Source organism: Danio aesculapii, chromosome 23 (assembly GCF_903798145.1).
Source record: "Danio aesculapii chromosome 23, fDanAes4.1, whole genome shotgun sequence".
Lineage (NCBI taxonomy): Eukaryota > Metazoa > Chordata > Actinopteri > Cypriniformes > Danionidae > Danio > Danio aesculapii.
The window spans coordinates 46,992,498-47,011,593 of record NC_079457.1 but is presented as its reverse complement, the minus strand read 5'-3'; the positions used below and the strand labels follow the sequence as shown (position 1 = coordinate 47,011,593).

The following is a 19,096-nucleotide window of genomic DNA, read 5'->3' as shown; positions in this document are numbered from 1 at the left end:
TTATTAAGAGTTTCGTTTGTCTGTCTGTTGTGATTATTTATCTTGGGTCTGAGAAATGCCAGGAAAGTCTTCCATGAAAATGAATTTAATACAACTTTAGTTCATCCAGAACGCTATAAACATAAAGGACACTGAACACTCGGCACATTGTTTGTTTGTGTGCGCTAATCATTAGGGAATTGATCTCGATCTTACATTATCGATAAAATAATAATGACATAATTTAATTCGTTTTTTATTCGTAGATTATCTTTAAGAGATTGAGAAAGAAGTTAAGCTTGTTTTATTAAATTTTTAACAAACATAAAGACCTCTGTTCTGCATTCTTCATAATTACAAAAGAAAAAAACATTTGGAATAACGAATAAATAATGACAGTATTTTAATTTTGGTCGAGCTATTTTTTTGTATTTATTTTTTATTTAATTAATTAAATGGATAGTTCGCCCACAACTGAATATCACCTCATCTTTTTTTCTCCCTTATGTGGTATTTAACCTTCATGAGTTTCTTTCTTCTGTTGAACACAAAAGAAGATATTTTGAAGAATGCTGGTTGCTTTGACCCAATGAATTCCATAGTAGAGGAAACAAACTACCATAGACGTCAATGAGGGCCAGCTACCAGCATTCTTCAAAATATCTTCTGTGTTTAACAGAAGAAATAAACTCATAAAGGTTTTGAACAAGTGAAAGAGGAGTAAATGTTGACAGATGTTTCAGTTTGGGGTGAACTTTTTTTTTTTAATTCAGGATAGATCATTTTTATATTATTTTTATAGGAAGAACTTTATTTTTAACACTCTAAACTTTACGTTTGGCATTTGTTGATGACAATCTAAACTTTACGTTTGGCATTTGTTGATGACAATCCTATCATAGTTTGCTACAGTTTCCCAGCCATAGTGATGATGCTTTTGCAACAGAGGTTCACATATGGGACTGATCAAGAGTTCAGCCTAATAAACAGATGCAACACCACCTCCCAAACACACACACATTGATAGTGTTTGTGACCACATGTTTATACGGGCTGCAAATGACTCAGATGACAACACTGCTAGAGATGTCACCATTTTCCACTTCTGCTCATCAGATTCTATCTATCTATGTCTGTCGATCGATCTATGTCTATCTATCTATCTATCTCCCTGCCTATCTCTGTCTGTCACGCCTGGGTTCACTTTAGGAAGGCACAGGAACACAGGATTATCAAAAAAGTAGATTTATTTACAATCACTTACATGGAAGAACATGGGGTGAGAACAAGCAACAAACAAGACATCACGAAGAGAATACCAGACCAAGACTGAATGACATACAGGGACTATAAATACACAAGGGATGATTGAGCTGATTACACACAGGGGATGAACACAGGTGAAGGTGCTGAACATTAACATGGCGGGAACTGGAACAAAGGAGCACATGCTGCGGTCACACGGGGCTTTTCCTCCCATAGACTTCCATTCATACGCACACGAATGCGCCAGACCGGAAACGCAAGGTCATGCGTCAAGTTTTGCATGTCGCTGCGGTGCAAAGTTCAAGCTTGGTGAACTCTGACCTGTGAATACGCATCATTTGACCGCGTGAGACCAATCGAGGATCAAAACAGGACCTCTCTGGACAGAAATTTAAAGCATGGAGCTATCGCTCGCTTTTTTAAATGTCTAAACATCTTGTTTAATCCCACCCCTTTTCGCAGCGCCGTCTGACAGAATTTCGCACACACAAAGCCCGGTGTGACCATAGCTTTCCCCTTTTAAAAGACATGCCCTCGCGCCTAAACAAAACGAAGGGCAGGAAGTGGTCAGGGGAGAGTTTGTGAGGGAGGAACCGGGAGATGATTTGGAGGGCGTGGAACGGAGGAGGTGGCCACGGAGGAGCCAGGAGATGAGTTGGAGGGTGTGGAAAGGAGGAGGCCAGGGAGCAGTCACAGGAGGGAGGAGCCAGGAAGGGATGTGAAGCAGGAGGAGGACCCAGGACACAGCCAGGAGGACAGCCCAGGGTGGGGTCAACCGAGGGAGGAGCCATGGAGGAGGAGTGACTGCCGACTCCAGGGGGCCAACCATGGGAGATGCCACCAGCTGGAGGTGGAGCCCAAGGAAGAGACGGAGAGCCGTAGGGCGAACGTGACGTCGAGGTCCCAGAGGGATAAGGTAGAGCAGACGGCTGAAGCAATGACACAGGTCCGGATGCCCGCAGTGGAGCCAGAGCAACAGAGGACCAAGGCGTAGCTGGAGGAAAGGAGGAGCTCAACGGAGCTGGCAGGATGGAGGGATGAGGCGCAGCCAGAGGAGCGGAGACCGGGCGGTGGAGGCAGGACGATGACTGACTAAAGTGGAGCCGGGGGGACGAGGGAGCCTGGTGGAGCCGGTGGGCTGACGGTCCACGAGGACAACACACACCACGGGCGGCTCTCCGTCTGCGATGGGCTCTGGCATACACTCCGTGCAGATGGTAGTTAGGCTGGTCTCAGGGTCTGGAGTGGCACTGACGTCAACCGATGATCAGTTTCTCGCCAGTGTCCACTCCACATAGGCAGCAAGATTGCCCCGAGGACCGTCTTCGGGCAACCGTGCAGGGACTATAAATACACAGAAGATGATTAAACTGATTACACACAGGGGATGAACACAGGTGAAGGTGATGAACATTAACACATGGTGGGAACTGGAACAAAGGAGCACATGGGGAAAGGTCACATGATGAAAACAAACACACAGGGAAGACAGGTTGTGACTGTCTGTCTATCTATCTATCTATCTATCTCTCTCTCTCTATCATGGTTTACAGAAACTATAACTCAGACACTGTTGTAAAATATTCTGCCATTTTAATTATTAATTCCTCTAAACATCACCAGTGCATCTATTTATTTCTCTCATTGACAAGGAAAAAAAAGCAAGATGCTTCCCACAAATTCCTAGTTTCTTAGTTTCACATACACACCCTTTTCTGGGTTGTCAACCACAGACTTTAATAAGCATAATTATTTAGTTTGGTATTTTCACAAGCTTAAATAAAGTTTAAGTATGCTGGATGCTGAAGTGTCATGGGTTAAGCTGCCTTAAGATGCTAGATGGTGTTTACACAGATGTGCACACAGACACAAACACATATACACAAAAGAGAAGCATGAATCGCAGATGATACGTGAGGTTATTAGAACTTAAAGTATGAAACTTTGACATGTAATGTGCTTAATTATTATAAAAGAAAAATAAATTGTAGGTTATACAGTGGGTACGGAAAGTATTCAGACCCCCTTAATGGTTTCACTCTTTGTTAAATTGCTGCCATTTGCTAAACTTTCATTTGTTTCCTCGTTAATGTACACACAGCAGCCCATATTGACAGAAAAACACAGAATTGTTGACATTTTTGCAGATTTATTAAAGAACTGAAATATTACATGGTCCTCAATATTCAGAGCCTTTGCTATGACACTCATATATTTAACTCAGGTGCTGTCAATTTCCTCTGATCATTCTTGAGATGATTCCACACCTTCATCTGAGTCCAGCTGTGTTTGATTATACTGATTGGACTTGATTAGGAAAGCCACACACCTGTCTATATAAGAGCTTACAGCTCACAATGCATGTCAAAGCAAATGAGAATCATCAGGTCAAAGGAACTTCCTCAAGAGCTCAGAGTTGTGGCAAGGCACAGATCTGGCAAGGGTTACAAAAACAATTTCTGCTGCACTTAAGGTTCCTAAGAGCACAGTGGTCTCCATAATCCTGGAATGAAAGATGTTAAGGATGACCATAACCCTACCTAAAGCTGGCTCTCCGGCCAATCTGAGCTATCAGGGAAGAAAAGCCTTTGTGAGAAAGGTAAAGAAGAACCCAAAGATCACTGTGGCTGAGCTCCAGAGATGCAGTCAGGAGATTGGAGAAAGTTGTAGAAAGTCAGCCATCACTGCAGCCCTCCAACAGTTGGTGCTATGTGGCAGAGTAACCCGACACATGAAAGCCTGCATGGAGTTTGCTAAATAAAAAACACCTGAAGGACTCCAGCATGGTGAAAATTAAGATTCTCTGGCCTGATGAGACCAAGATATAAATTTTTGGCCTTAATTCTAAGCGGTGTGAAGAAAACCAGGCACCGCTCATAACCTGTCCAATACAATCCTAACAGTGAAAAATGGTGGTGGCAGAATCATGCTGTGGGGGTGTTTTTCAGCTGTAATAATGAAGGAATGGCTTCACAACAACTCTGTGACTGTTCTTGAATGGCCCAGCCAGAGCCCTGAGGTAAACCCAATTGTGCATCTCTGGATAGACCTATAAATAGCTGTCCAACATTTACCATCCAACCTGACAGAACTGGAGAGGATCTGCAAGAAGGAATGGCAGAGGATCCCCAAATCCAGATGGGAAAAACTTGGCTGTATTACATCAAAAGGTTTGCTACTGCTAAATACTGAGCAAAGGCTCTGAATACTCAGACCCATGTGATTTTTATATATATATATATATATATATATTTTTTCAGTTTTTCTTTTTTAATAAATCTGCAAAAATGTCAATTCTGTGTTTTTTTTTTTTCTGTCAATATTGGGTGCTGTGTGTACATTAATGAGGACAAAAATTAACTTGAATGAGTTTAGCAAACGGCTGCAATTTAACAAAGCGTGAAATTTAATGGGGTCTGAATACTTTCCGTACCCACTGTATTTTAAACAGTGCTCAGCATATATAAGTACACCCTTCGCAAATCTATCTTTTTAAATTAATATTTTTAATAAGAAGCTACATTATTTTATTGCATATACGTTAGATTAGTCCATACTGGAGCTTATCTAACAAATAACTTCCGAAAATGGTCCATAAACTAGTACACCCAAATTTACATGTTATAGAAAATGCAAAATCCAATGTCGAGCCAACATCTTAGGCCAATTGGCGTCAAATACTGACATTTTATTTGTCAGGTATGGCAATCAAAATCTAAAGTCTGATAGACGTCATGGTGGTAACGTCCACACAACGTCAAGCTGTAACTGCTGCTGTGCCTGCTGAGTATCCTCCAATTTTAAAGATGAATACACTTTCCGTGTTTTATTAGTTACTACAGTCTGCAGCATTAAGTGCAGCAAGCACTTTTGGGCAAATTCTGGCTACAATGCGGCACTATTGGCTCAGTCTCATCATTGGTGAGAACATAATGGGCCACAGCTGTGCCATCTATACAAAGCTATGCATATAAAAGGTATACTTTCAGTTTAATTGTGTTTATCTGACTTTGGCCCAAGGTCTTTTTGCCCTGACAAGTACGCTTTTCATTTAGTTGTGTTTATCTGACTTCGAATCAAGTTCTTTTTGCCATGTCCACTTTTGGTATAGTTGTGTTTATCTGAATTCGGACTGAGCGCTTTTGCCGTAACAGATCTGTTTTCGATTTAGTTGTATTTATCAGACTTTGGCTTTTTGCCATGACGGGTCCACTTTTGGTATAGTTGTGTTTATCTGACTTCGGACTAAGTTCGTAATGCCATGACAGATCCGCTTTTGGTATAGTTGTGTTTATCTGACTTCAGACTAAGTTCGTAATGCCATGACAGATCCGCTTTTGGTATAGTTGTGTTCATCTGACTTCAGACTAAGTTCGTAATGCCATGACAGATCCGCTTTTGGTATAGTTGTGTTCATCTGACTTCAGACTAAGTTCGTAATGCCATGACAGATCCGCTTTTGGTATAGTTGTGTTTATCTGACTTCGGTCTAAGTTCTTAATGCCATGACAGATCCGCTTTTGGTATAGTTGTGTTTATCTGACTTCGGTCTAAGTTCTTAATGCCATGACAGATCCGCTTTTGGTATAGTTGTGTTTATCTGACTTCGGACTAAGTTCGTAATGCCATGACAGATCCGCTTTTGGTATAGTTGTGTTTATTTGACTTCAGCCTGCGTTGTTTTTGCCATGACAGGTCTGATCTCAGTGTAGTTGTGTTATCTGACTTTGGACCAAATTCTTTTTGCCGTGAGAGATCCGCTTTTGATATAGTTATGTTGATCTGACTTCTGACCTCATTTAATTTATGAATGTGTCATCTGCATTTTTCTCTTGATTAATTGGGACACATCATGTGGTTTTTAAAATAATAATACTGCCTGTGGATAAACGTCACAATATTTCAAAGAAGTCACTATTACCCAAAGTAGCGATTTTAACAGAAAAATCGAAATACTTGTGTGGGTTTATTGATAGAAAGAACACAACAGATTGCAAACGACAAGCCAAAACTCATAGTGCAAGTAGAGCACGTGAATACAGCCATTGCTCACATAAACATTGACATTGGCCAGGGACACTGTTTATGAGTCTGAAATGTGTAAAGCACAAGATTTGTTTAAACCAGTATCTTTTGCCAGAAATACAGACTGGACTTTTCAAAGATTTGAGCACTGATAGAAGTGTACCGAGTTTATTTTCCCTGAGAAAGAGCACATGTTGAAGCTTGATCACTGTGATAATGCCAACCAAATGCAAACAGCTTCAGAATAACACCCAAAAACCATTGTGCCAGGATGAATCACTAGCATTTATAAACCATACAATCTCTCATAAGTCAATTTCAATGTTGTGTTCAGATGAGTCTGGAGCCTCAGCGCCTCTTAGTGGACAGTAGACATGGTGCACTTATCAGACCTCCTTCCTCCAAAGATTCCTCAGAATATTGATCGTTTCTTTTTTTCTTTTTGCTCAATGTCTTGCAAGTAAATTCATGTGACAATTACCACAAGTTTGTTGTTTGTATGTTTGTCCTGTTGAAACTGCTCAGAGTATATATCACTTGCTTTTCCAGCAAACTGATCAGGGATGACAATATTGTCCTTGTATATTTTTCTTTTTGTTTCGTTTTTTGTTTAAGACCATGATCCATGACAGTTCAGTATTGACTTTATTCTCAAATAAGCTGGTTAGCTCTTTTCTGTGATTGATTATCAGTGATGGGTAGTAACTAGTTGCATGTAACGGTGATGTGTAATTAAATTAGTTACTTATGAAAATGTTAAAGATTATAAATGGGGTTACATCTAAATATGCTAGAAATATTAATCTGTTGCTTTGCCTGTTTTTGATATGCACAATGCCTTCTACTAGGGCCGTTTATTAAAGCTGTGCTATTCTGATGCTTTTGATTGGTTTTCCGGTTTGATTGCGGCGCACAACATCTACCAGTTACATTAATCCTCTCTGCCGCTGAAATCATAAAGCTACTACAACCAGTCTGAGAGCTGCCTCCATGAGGAGTGATAAAAATGCATTCCATGGCTGGAAATTTACAAATAATTTCACACTAAAATCGGAAAAGGGCAAACAATATAAACGTACAGTGCAAATTTAGTTTGCTAGTTGTTAAAAAACTTGGTAACGCTTTCTTTTACAACCCGCAGAGTACAGCGTAAGTACAGTGAAATAACGGTGTGCTTTTCTGTACGTAGAATAAAAGTATAAACAATGTATGAGTAGGTTTAAGGGAACAAACTGTAATGCTTGGGTAATAAGGGGGTAACAACCAGATCAACACGAAAAGTACAGTGCAAGTATATTGAATTTATGGTGTACCCTACTGAAAGAAACAGCTTAAACCAGCCTAGGCTGGTTGGCTGGCTTTAGCTGGTCGACCAGCCTGGTTTTAAAGGGGTTTTGGCCATTTCCAGCCTGGTCTTAGCTGGAAAATGAGCAGCTAAAACCAGTTTGATCAGCCTAGCCAGGCTAGGAGCCCAGCCAAAACCAGCTTTGTCCAGCTTGAACCAGGCTGGTCATGCTGGTTTTAGCTGGTCATTTTCCAGCCTGACCAGCTAAGATCAGGCTGGAAATCTTCCTGGAAATGGCCAAAATCCCTCTAAAACGAGGCTGGTCAACCAGCTAAAACCAGCCAACCAGCCTAGGCTGGTTTAAGCTGGATTTTCAGAAGGGTACTTTTCTATAAATTGCAAAGGAACAAACCATAATGTTTGGGTAATAAGGGGGTAACATTAAGATATTCAACACACAAAGTACTGCGTAAGTAAATTGAATTTACGATGTACTTTTCTTTAAGTATTGTATACATATAAAGAATTATGCAAGGGTGGTGACAACCTAATGCAACCTGCAAACACCTGCAAGTACATTAATAATAATAGCCCCCTTATTCAGTATTTGGGTTTTATATGGGGTGTTTAATGAATAAAAGGTTTACAACCTGTGAAATTATGAAACCTTATTGTATACTGGAAGTATTTTAAATCTGCAATTCAAAAATATATTTCCATACTTCTTACCGTATGAATGTTTACTCATCAATCTCACCACCGCCAGCAATATCTCAACTCTCAACATCACTATCAACAAATAACTTTGCATGATAGAAGCCTACCGTCAGGGTTCAATGCGGATTAAGACAGGCTAGCATCTTTACTGCTGTTTGCAGAGGTGGGACAAACTGTTGCATTTCAGTGAACGTATAGCTGATGCTTTATAGAAAAATGTAGTAATTTGGCCTTCAGTTAAAACTGCTGCTGTAGTTTTCTGTTCTTACTGTCCAAATATACACTTGTGCGTTGAAATCCAGCTTCCTCCCTCCTTGTTCCCTGTAGTATAAGGATAAATACAGCATTTGATCCTCCCTTTTCCCTGTAGTTTACAGTAGGGATGTGCACATTGATGCTCGAGTATCGGAAGCTTGTAATTTGGTACCGATATTTTTTAAAGTATCTGTATTTTAACTATATTTTAATAATTTCTGCATAACTAAATGTTTTAGCGCTGTGTACAGGATTGTCAGTGACACTTTGTATATAAGTTACACCAATCAATCTGCGGCTGAACGTGATGCGAGCGATCATGTGCCTTTCAGATAATTTACGTACTCAACACATGCAAGTCGACGGAATGACACGATGGCAGAGAGGTAACACAGCGTGTTGTGGTGATCATCAGCTGAAAAAGCGTTGCACAAGCAATATTTGTGAGAAAGTCGTACACAGCAACAATACAAGCAGCCTTTATAAACACTTACAGACAACACACCCTGAAACTTATAAAGAAGCGGAACAAAAACACACATACATATATATATATATATATATATATATATATATATATATATATATATATATATATATATATAACATTTTAACATTTTAAACATTTTAAATAAGGGGTATCGGTATCGTAAAAATTAACAAAAAGTATCAGTATCACATTTTAAAAATTGTGCTATCGCCCATACCTAGTTTACAGGATAACTCTTGAAGGTAGTGATATAAATATACAAACACACAATATATTTCTTTACTTTGTAACCTTTATTTTGCTAAATAGGCATTTTAAAACACTTCATCTTAAACAAACATTGTCTCGTCTTACAACGAAACTCAAGTTACCGTGAAACCATAATATATTTATCCAAGGTTATCATACCGTCAGAATGTTATACTGGCCGTGCTCACATGGGTGTTCCCTGGTTTCCTCCCACCGTCCAAAGACATGCGACATAAGTGAATTGACTAAACCAAATTGGCACCACAGATCAGCAGTATATCTCTTCATAGCAATGTCTAGCCATAAACAAGCAGTTCTCGAGACTCACCTGAGCTCAAACTCTCCTCTCTCCCTACAACAGGATCAAGAATCTTATGAGCTCCGGGCTCTCTCCTGGGACAGCATGCCATGCTTTATAATCAATTATCAGCTAAGTGTGAACTCTTGAAAAGATTATTTTCCATTCATTATTGAAGATTTCCTTAAAATTGTGTGAAAAATCTTGTCTCGTTCTCGTGGAGCAAGCGTCTCATCACACCACAAGTTATTGACTAGCAAACTGCTCAGTGAATCCTCTGATGTACTTTCAGGTATTCTTTCCGACTGAATCTCTTCTTGCAGTGTGAACACGCGTATGGCTTCTCTCCAGTGTGAACACTCTCATGTGCTTTCAGATGTCCTGATCGAGTGAATCTCTTGCCGCAGTGTGAACACCTGTACGGTCTCTCTCCAGTGTGAATCCTCTCATGTTTTTTCAGATCTCCCGACTCTCTGAATCTCGTCTCGCAGTGCGAACACTTGTACGGTTTCTCGCTGGTGTGAGTCCTCTCATGTGGTCTCAGGGATTGTAACTGTTTGAATCTCTTGTCGCAGTGCGAACACTTGTACGGTCTCTCTCCAGTGTGAATCCTCTCATGTTTTTTCAGATCTCCCGACTCTCTGAATCTCGTCTCGCAGTGCGAACACTTGTACGGTCTCTCTCCAGTGTGAATCCTTTGGTGCCGTTTCAGATGTTCAGCTGTAATAAAAGTCTTCTTACACTCAAAGCAGTAATACTCTCGTACACCAGTGTGGATCTTCTGATGATGCCTAAACCCTGACAGCGCTGTGAAACTCTTTCCACACACAGAGCATGAATAAGGTTTCTCCTTCGTATGAATTCGTAGATGGATCTTCAGAACTGTACCCCTTGCAAATGTTTTACCGCATTGATCACATGTGTGTGTTTTCTCTCCACTGTGGGTCATCATGTGTTTACTCAGCGATGAGGGGTGTGTAAAACCCGTACCACACTGGGTACATATGAACGGTTTCTCTCCAGTGTGAATCCGCATGTGTACATTAATGTGTGATAGCTGTCTGAAACTCTTCCCACATTGAGTGCATGCGAATGGTTTCTCTCCAGTGTGAATCCTCATGTGTTTATCAAGGTTTGACAGATGCGCGAAACGCTTGTCGCACTGGCTACATGTGAACGGTTTCTCTCCAGTGTGGCTCCTCATGTGTAGATTAAGTTGTGATAATATTCTGAAACCCTTCCCACATTGAGTGCATGTGATTGGTTTCTCTCCAGTGTGAATCTTCATGTGTTTATTAAGGTTTGCTGAATGTGCGAAACTCTTATAACACTGGGTGCACGGGAAAGGTCTCTCTCCGGTGTGGATAATCAGGTGTCGATTTAGCCGTGATAACATTCTGAAACTCTTCCCACATTGAGTGCATGTGAACGGTTTCTCTCCAGTGTGAATCCTCATGTGTTTATCAAGGTTCGATGCATGTGTGAAACTCTTCCCACATTGAGTGCACGTGATTGGTTTCTTTCCAGTGAGGCTCATCTTGTGAATCTTACGGCTGTTTGGCATCCCAACCATTCTCTTTCCACACAGTTGAAAAACAATCTTGTCAGGTATTTCCAGCTTTTAGTAGTTTATCATCTTCACTTCACACAAAGTGTTCACGCAATCTCATTCTTCTGAAATCGAAAGATCTGAAATCAAAGTAAAGAGAGTTTTTAGCAGACAAAAGACCTAAATTATCTAAATGTGAAGTGAAAAGAAACTGTAAACATTGAATAAAGAGAGTCCATTATCTGTTAGATACTATATTAGCATATTTCTGAAACAACCACAATTAGTAAATTACACTAGACATACAAACTAAGACTAAGAGTAAAGATTGTTTTTGAAAGGGCTTCTGCCAGGAATGCTGAATCAAAACTTCTGAATCAATATCGGAGTTGCTTTTGCACACTGCAGGGAAATATGCAGTTTAAACCACAATCTAAGCTGGCTATGTATTTGCTGCGCGTTCATGACTTCAGGATGCGTTTCTTTGGGCGGCAATGAGGGACAAGCGTTTTCAATGCTATTATGCTAAAGTTAGCATTAACCCAGATCTCCTACTGCAGCTTTAATGCAGATTAAACCGAGGGATGGTCGATAGAAAAGCATATCTCACTCGTGAACGTTACAAAAGTCAGATATAATATACTTAGAAAACACTGCATCTCAACCAAATCTCTTTCCACACTGAGTGCAGGTAAAAAAATTGTATTTTCTTTTTATTAAAAATACCTACAGTGAGTAAATGAGGTATTTTGAATGAGAAGTTAATCATGTTAGTTTCAGGCAATGTGTTCACACAATCTCATTACTTTTAATGAAAAGCATATTTCTGAAACAACCAGTAAATGAAACTAGATATTAGCAGCTATGAATAAAGGTCAAATATGTTGCTAATTCCTGAAGGCATAATCGGCAGCAAAGTTAGACATATCACACTCGCGAACGCTACAAAAGTCAGATATAATACACTTACTTTGAAAAGACACACAAAACCCAGTTATAATTATACAGAAACCGCTAAGTTTTGGCATTCGTCAGCGATCTGTTGCATACTCCATACACTTCATACACTAAGCGCCAAGGGCGGGATATTTGCCTGTGTGTGGCTCAGCGAATGCTGATTGGCTACTGTTTGCTGCTCAGCGAATGCTGATTGGCCGCCTGTGTGTCAATCACTGTTGGCAAAAGAGAGGTTTTGTGGTCTGAAAGTGGCTTTGTGGCAGAGATATCCTCCATTTCAATGTACATTGATAAAGACGATTTTACTGGGTGAATTGTATGTAATATTTTAAAATGGATTCTCTTAATTTTATTATGAATAGTGTATTTGAAGGGAGTTAACCAGGCTCTTTTCCAATTAACATTAACTATAATGGAGTTCCAGAAAAATTTGCCTCTAGGAGTCATTTTATTTTGCTTCTGATAAATATTACGAATATGTTTGTTAGTACATTGTTTATCAGTCAACTCAACACCTTCTATATGTAGTTTTTGGGTTTACAGCTGATAGAGAGTTATAGCAAATACGATTTTTAACAAGTTGAATCATTTTTACAGGGAGAGATTTAATAACTGAATTAAATTCTCTAAACAATATTGGGAAATTCTGTAAGTAGACATGAATAGAATATTCCCGGAACTGCCAAAAAGTTTTAAAAGATGATTAATGTCTCTATTAAACCAATTTAGTAAGAATAAAGATTAATTGAAGAGGTTATATTACCATTATTCCAAATAAAGGAGGTGTGAGGAGAAAAACTGCAATGTGGATAAAGAGAGCCTTTGTCATTTGTTTTCTGAATGCAATATTGTAAAGAATTTCTGGAAGAATATATTTTCAAAAGGACAAAACTTAGTTATTATTTTACATTAAAAGATGTTATTTTTATTAGGAAAACAAATCCAACATATGCCTTGGATATATTGTTAATCTCTTTATTTTATTGTTAAGTTTTACATGCACAAACAGAAATCTGCTAAATCATCTCCCACATTAACAGTTTTTTGTATCGAGTTTGACTTTTATTTCTACTGTGAAATTGTTGAAAAGCAGAAAATCTGAGATATGCATCAATTATTATGACACTTGATTTCCCTTTCAATTCTTAAAATCATTGGATGTAGAAGTGCTGTACACTGTACTTTGTGTAATTTTATTTATTTATTTATTTATTTTATTTTATTTATTTTATTTATTTTATTTATTTATTTATTTATAGTTTATTTATTTATTTATTTATTTATTCATTTATTTATTTATTTATTTATTCATTTATTTATTCATTTATTTATTATTTATTTATTCATTTATTTATTATTTATTTATTTATTTATTTATTTATTTATTTATTATTTATTTATTTATTATTTATTTGTTTATTTGTTTGTTTATTTATTCATTTATTTAGTATTTTCTTATTTTTACCATTGTTGTATTAGTTTTTTGTTTCATTTTTTGTATTATGTTGTATGATGTTCCTGACGGTTATGCAATAAAAAAATAAAAAAAGGAAGTGGCTTCGGGCTTAGAATGACTGTTTATGTTGTAAAAATTAAGTTTTATAATGTTTTAATGGTAGGCCTGTTCAATGTATGAAACGTACTTCGCGTTTGGTGTGAACACAGCAAAATAAAGTTCGAGATCCAGATCAAAATATTTAGTTTTCCTCAGTCCTGCTTCTGTCAAATGTGACAATTTCCAATGTTTTGGATAAAAGTAATTACTTGTGTTTGATGATATTTGTCTTTGTTGTTTACTTTAATGGGAGAAATGTGGGTTTCTTAACATCTAAGGAAATTATTTGTCTTAAAATAACCCAAGTAACAGTAGTGTTTGATTGAACATAACGTGTGTTTGTCTTTTTTTGTTCACTGCATGTCTTTGTATGTATGTTTTTATGGATTGATTAGTTTATTTCATCGAGTAATTTTGCATAGATTTAAATTTATGAATGTAAATAATATTTCTGCACGTTTCTGGTAGTGATCGGCGGTTCATTCCGCTGTGGCGACCCCGGTATAATAAAGTGACTTAGCCGAAAAGAAAATGAATGAATGAATGAATGGTAGTGATCGTACTTTGGACCTTAATACTTTTTCTTTTTCTTTTTTTTACGCTGTTTATTTTTTGTGAATGGCCACAAGAGGTCACTATAGGCTCTCACTTAATTCAGGTTAATGACTTTAGGACAGACCCCTGAACCTGTATAATCATACTACGTCACACTCATCCAAATATCTATTCTTTTATTAACAACAAATACAGAATTATACTGTATTATACAAAAAAATATGCCAGAGTGTACATAAAAACATTCAGTAATTAAAAATCTTACATTTCTTAAGAATATTACAAGTCTTTGCTTTTTTTAATTAACAATGGTCTCCAAACTTGAAGGAAGTGAACAAAATTTGGCTTTGATCTAGTCCATGTATATGAAACTTTCTCAAAATAATAAAAAGTTGTAGAAAGGTGCATTTTTGCATGTATTGACATAATTTGACATAATACAAATTATGTAGCTTAAATACAATATTTGTTTTCCTTCTAAGAACATTTTCCACATCCACCCAGAAAATCCTTGTGTAATCACAAAACATGGACAGTAGATTACTTTTCCATGCAACAAAAATTACAGGAATAATCAATATATTAATTAAATCTCTCTAAAACCTCTTTAGCTGGATATATACAATGTAAAATGTTAAATGTAACTTCTTTTACTTTATTTATACAATATATTTCATAAGAACTTATTTATATTTATGAATACATTGGTCCATTTTAATATATTATAAATAACTATATCACTTGTTATAATATTTCTAGGCAGCGCAGTGGTGTATTAGGTAGTGCTGTCGCCTCACAGCAAGAAGGTCGCTGGTTCAAGCCTTCAAGCGTTTCTGTGTGGAGTTTGCATGTTCTCCCTGCGTTCGCGTGGGTTTCCTCCGGGTGCTCCAGTTTCCCCCACAGTAAAAAAACACATGCGGTACAGGTGAATTGGGTAGGCTAAATTGTCCGTAGTGTATGAGTGTGAGTGAGTGTGTGTGGATGTGCATGTGCATGTGTGTGTGTGCCTGTGTCTTCCTGAATATCAGTGTGTGTGTGTGTGCGTGTGTGTGAGAGAGAGAGTATATGTGTGTGCATTTGAGTAAGTGAGTTTGTGTGTGCGGGAGTGGGCATGTGCATACGTACATTCGAGTGAGTGTATGTTTGCGTACATGTGTGTGTGTGTGTGTGTATGTATGTGCCTGTCACTGTGTTTGAGTGAATAAGTGTGTGTTTGAGTGAGTGTGTGTGTTTGAGTAAACGAGTCTCTCTGTCTCTCGAGGCTAAATTGTCCGTAGTGTATGAGTGTGAGTGAGTGTGTGTGGATGTTTCCCAGAGATGGGTTGCAGCTGGAAGGGCATCCGCTGCGTAAAACATGTGCTGGATAAGTTGGCGATTCATTCCGCTGTGGCGACCCCGGATTAATAAAGCGACTAAGCTGAAAAGAAAATGAATGAATGAATAATATTTCTAATGTTTATTAGTATAACTGTGTTTAATAATATTAATATCTCCTAAAAAACGGGTTTTCTTTAACATATTTTCCTTTTAAAGATTTATTTCCATACTCTCTTATAAAATGAAGAAACTGTTGCATTTTTGTTTACACATAATTTCCTTTTTTAAACAGTGATGTCTATTCCTCCATCATAAATCAATAGTATTTTGTTCTTTGTATATATTAGATGGCATCTCTTGAGCTAAAGACACATAGACAGATCTTGATATCCCTTCTGGACAGTAATCATCCAGATGTAAGTTAATGGAACTACTGTAAGCACGATGATGTGCATTATAATATTGCTCGTTTCTTGTTGCATTGTCTCATGTTCACATTCGTGTTTACCCAGATGACCATCACTTTACTAAGAAGCTACATGTTTGAAGCTAGCACAGCTTGGTGAGCGGTGTGAGGTGTGTGATTTATGTTTGTGTTTTTCAATACAGAAAGTCATGATGTAGATGTCTAAATGGTCTAATTTTAGAAACTGTTTTGTTTTACAATTGTTAATTGAGGGAATTATTGTTTATATGTTTCTTCGCATAGCTCATTTGGCGTGCAGTATTTACAGATGCATGATAATGCACTGTAAACATGTACGAATTTATTGTACATTTCATTCATTCATTCATTTATTTTCTTTTCGGCTTAGTCTCTTTATTAATCCAGGGTCGCCACAGCGGAATGAACCGCCAACTCATCCAGCATGTGTTTTACGCAGCGGATGCCCTTCCAGCTGCAACCCATCTCTGGGAAACATCCACACACACTCACTCACACTCATACACTACGGACAATTTAGCCTCGAGAGACAGAGAGACTCGTTTACTCAAACACACACTCACTCAAACACACACTTATTCACTCAAACACAGTGACAGGCACATACATACACACACACACACATGTACGCAAACACACACTCATTCGAATGTACGCATGCACATGCCCACTCACGCACACACAAACTCACTTACTCAAATGCACACACATATACTCTCTCTCACACACACACGCACACACACACACACTGATTCAGGAAGACACAGGCACACACACACACACACACACACACACATGCACATACATACACACTCAAAAGCACACACACACACACACTAATTCAAATCTACACACACACACTCAAACGCACACATACACTAACTCAAATGCGCACACACATACTCCCTCACAAAGACATTCACACTCTCACAGACACACACACACACACACACACACACACAGTGTCTGTTTTCTCTTTCAGGGGCCAATTGGCTGCTAGTATTTTTATAATCTGCATCTTTCCTGACCTGTTGCTCTTCTGCTGGCGCCAGCGGTCTCTGACCCCCCGTGTGGATAATCGAGAGCAGCTGTTGTAAGGTGCTTCACCCAGCAGCCCCTGCTCCGCTGCACTTGCCACTTCAGATCCTCCTTAAACTCTGCATGTCTTCCTCATCAATCTCTCTGATGGGTGATTACTCTAATCTCAGCTCTCCGTCTCTCCATCTCTCCTCTCCCTGTCATTTAACAGACCCTTCTTTAATCCGGAGGGAGGTTTACAGTGCACTAACAGCAGAAACAGGCCCACGGGGCTTCACAGATCTGCTCCAGGCCAACATTCGTCCAGACACGTATGACATATCTGCTGTAAACCACTGCTTTTTAAAGGTTAGGCCACTAGACTGATAAATAAAACAAAGGAAAAAGCCCAGCAGAGCATGAGTTCTTATTATTTTAAAGGGATAGTTCACCCAAAAATGAAAAATTAACTCCTATTTACTCTCCCTCGAGGAGTTCCAAACCTTAATATGTTTCTTTCTTCCATTGAACACAAAGGAAAAACATTTTAAAGCTGAACATCTGTAACTATTAACTTCCGTAGTAGGAGAAACACATGCTATGGAAGTCATTGGTTGCTAACATTTCTCAAAATATCTTCTTTTAGGTTTAACAGAAGAAAGAAACTCCTAAAGGTTTGAAACAAGTAAAGGATAAACATTTTTGGGCGAATTGTCCCTGTAAGTGCATGGGTATAACATCTCTGAAGATATCTGATGGTGAGGGAGGTTTCACTTCAATTCACTATGAAACGGAAGTTAAGATTGTCGGTCGCACTTTATATGAAGTGCCCTTAACTACTCTGTACTTGCATCAAAAAATAAATGTACTTACTGTGTTTGTAATGTATTTGAGAACACTTGTGGTGCTCTTGAGTTGGGATAGGGGTAGGGTTATGGACAGGTTTGGTGGTATGGGTTGGTTTAAGGGTGGGTTAAGGTGTAAGGGATGGTCAAATGTAATTACAGAATAAATCACAGATGTAATTCAGGTGTTCAATCAAGCGTAAGTACACAGTATATACATGTATTTACACAGTAAGTACATTGTAACGAATTATTAATTTCTGTGTAAGTATATATGAGTTAAGGACACTTAATATAAAGCGGGACCAGATTGTCTTTTTGCACTATCATGACATACATTTACTTGAAATGGTCTTGAAATGGGGGAAAAAGGGGAGTGCATGATTTCTTTCTTTGCGAACTGACTGAATTGTTGAAAGAGGAACGTTATAACAAATGAAGGAAGATTGATGAATGAATGAATTAAGAGCACAAACAAGACACGCCCTGATAGCTCTCCCCCAAAGAACTGATAGCCCCGCCCTACAGACTGATAACCGCACCACAAATGACTGATAGTCCCACCCTAAAATACAGATAACCCTGCCCTAAAAGACTGATGGCCCCACCCTAAAAGACTGATGGCCCCATCCTAAATGGCTGATAGCCCCTCCCTAAAATACTGATAGCACCACTGTAAAATACCGATAGCCCCGCCCTAAAAACTGATAACCCCACCCCAAATGACTGATAGCCCCACCCTAAAATACAGATAACCCTGCCCTAAAAGACTGATGACCCCACCCTAAAATACAGATAACCCTGCCCTAAAAGACTGATGACCCCACCCTAAATGACTGATAGCCCCACCCTAAAATACAGATAACCCTGCCCTAAAAGACTGATGGCCCCACCCTAAATGACTTATAGCCCCACCCTAAAATACAGATAACCCTGCCCTAAAAGACTGATGGCCCCACCCTAAATGACTTATAGCCCCACCCTAAAATACAGATAACCCTGCCCTAAAAGACTGATGGCCCCACCCTAAATGACTGATAGCCCGACCCTAAAATACCGATAGCCCCACCCTAAAATACTGATACTGAAAAGCTAAAATAAAGCTATAGCTTAAAGGGCACATAGTTTACCTCTTTTTTTATGATTTAATATTAATATTCTGGTTCTTCTGAGTGTGCCAGTTTAGGTTCAGTTTAAAACACAATTCAGATTGTTTTATTATAATGTGTTAAAAAGTGTCATGTTGGGGGCGTGTCCACAGCTCGCTGATTTAGGGGTGTGTTGCTTCACAT

General features: G+C 38.6%; 1 protein-coding gene across 1 annotated transcript; it reads right to left on the bottom strand.

Annotated features, from left to right (window-relative positions):
• Nucleotides 1-9,300: 9,300 nt before the first annotated feature.
• On the bottom strand, nt 9,301-12,171 carry LOC130217284 (gastrula zinc finger protein XlCGF28.1). Its single transcript, XM_056449366.1, has 2 exons — nt 12,084-12,171; nt 9,301-11,253 (listed from the first exon to the last, which is right to left on the bottom strand). Exon 2 carries the CDS (start codon nt 11,135-11,137, stop codon nt 9,830-9,832), a length of 1,308 nt encoding a protein of 435 aa, XP_056305341.1. The 5' UTR covers nt 11,138-11,253; nt 12,084-12,171; the 3' UTR covers nt 9,301-9,829.
• Between the last annotated feature and the right edge of the window lie 6,925 nt (nt 12,172-19,096).

What these genes read in the sequence shown, in the direction of transcription:
- LOC130217284 (XM_056449366.1), bottom strand. Translation starts at nt 11,137, where the DNA reads ATGGTTGGGATGCCAAACAGCCGTAAGATTCACAAGATGAGCCTCACT.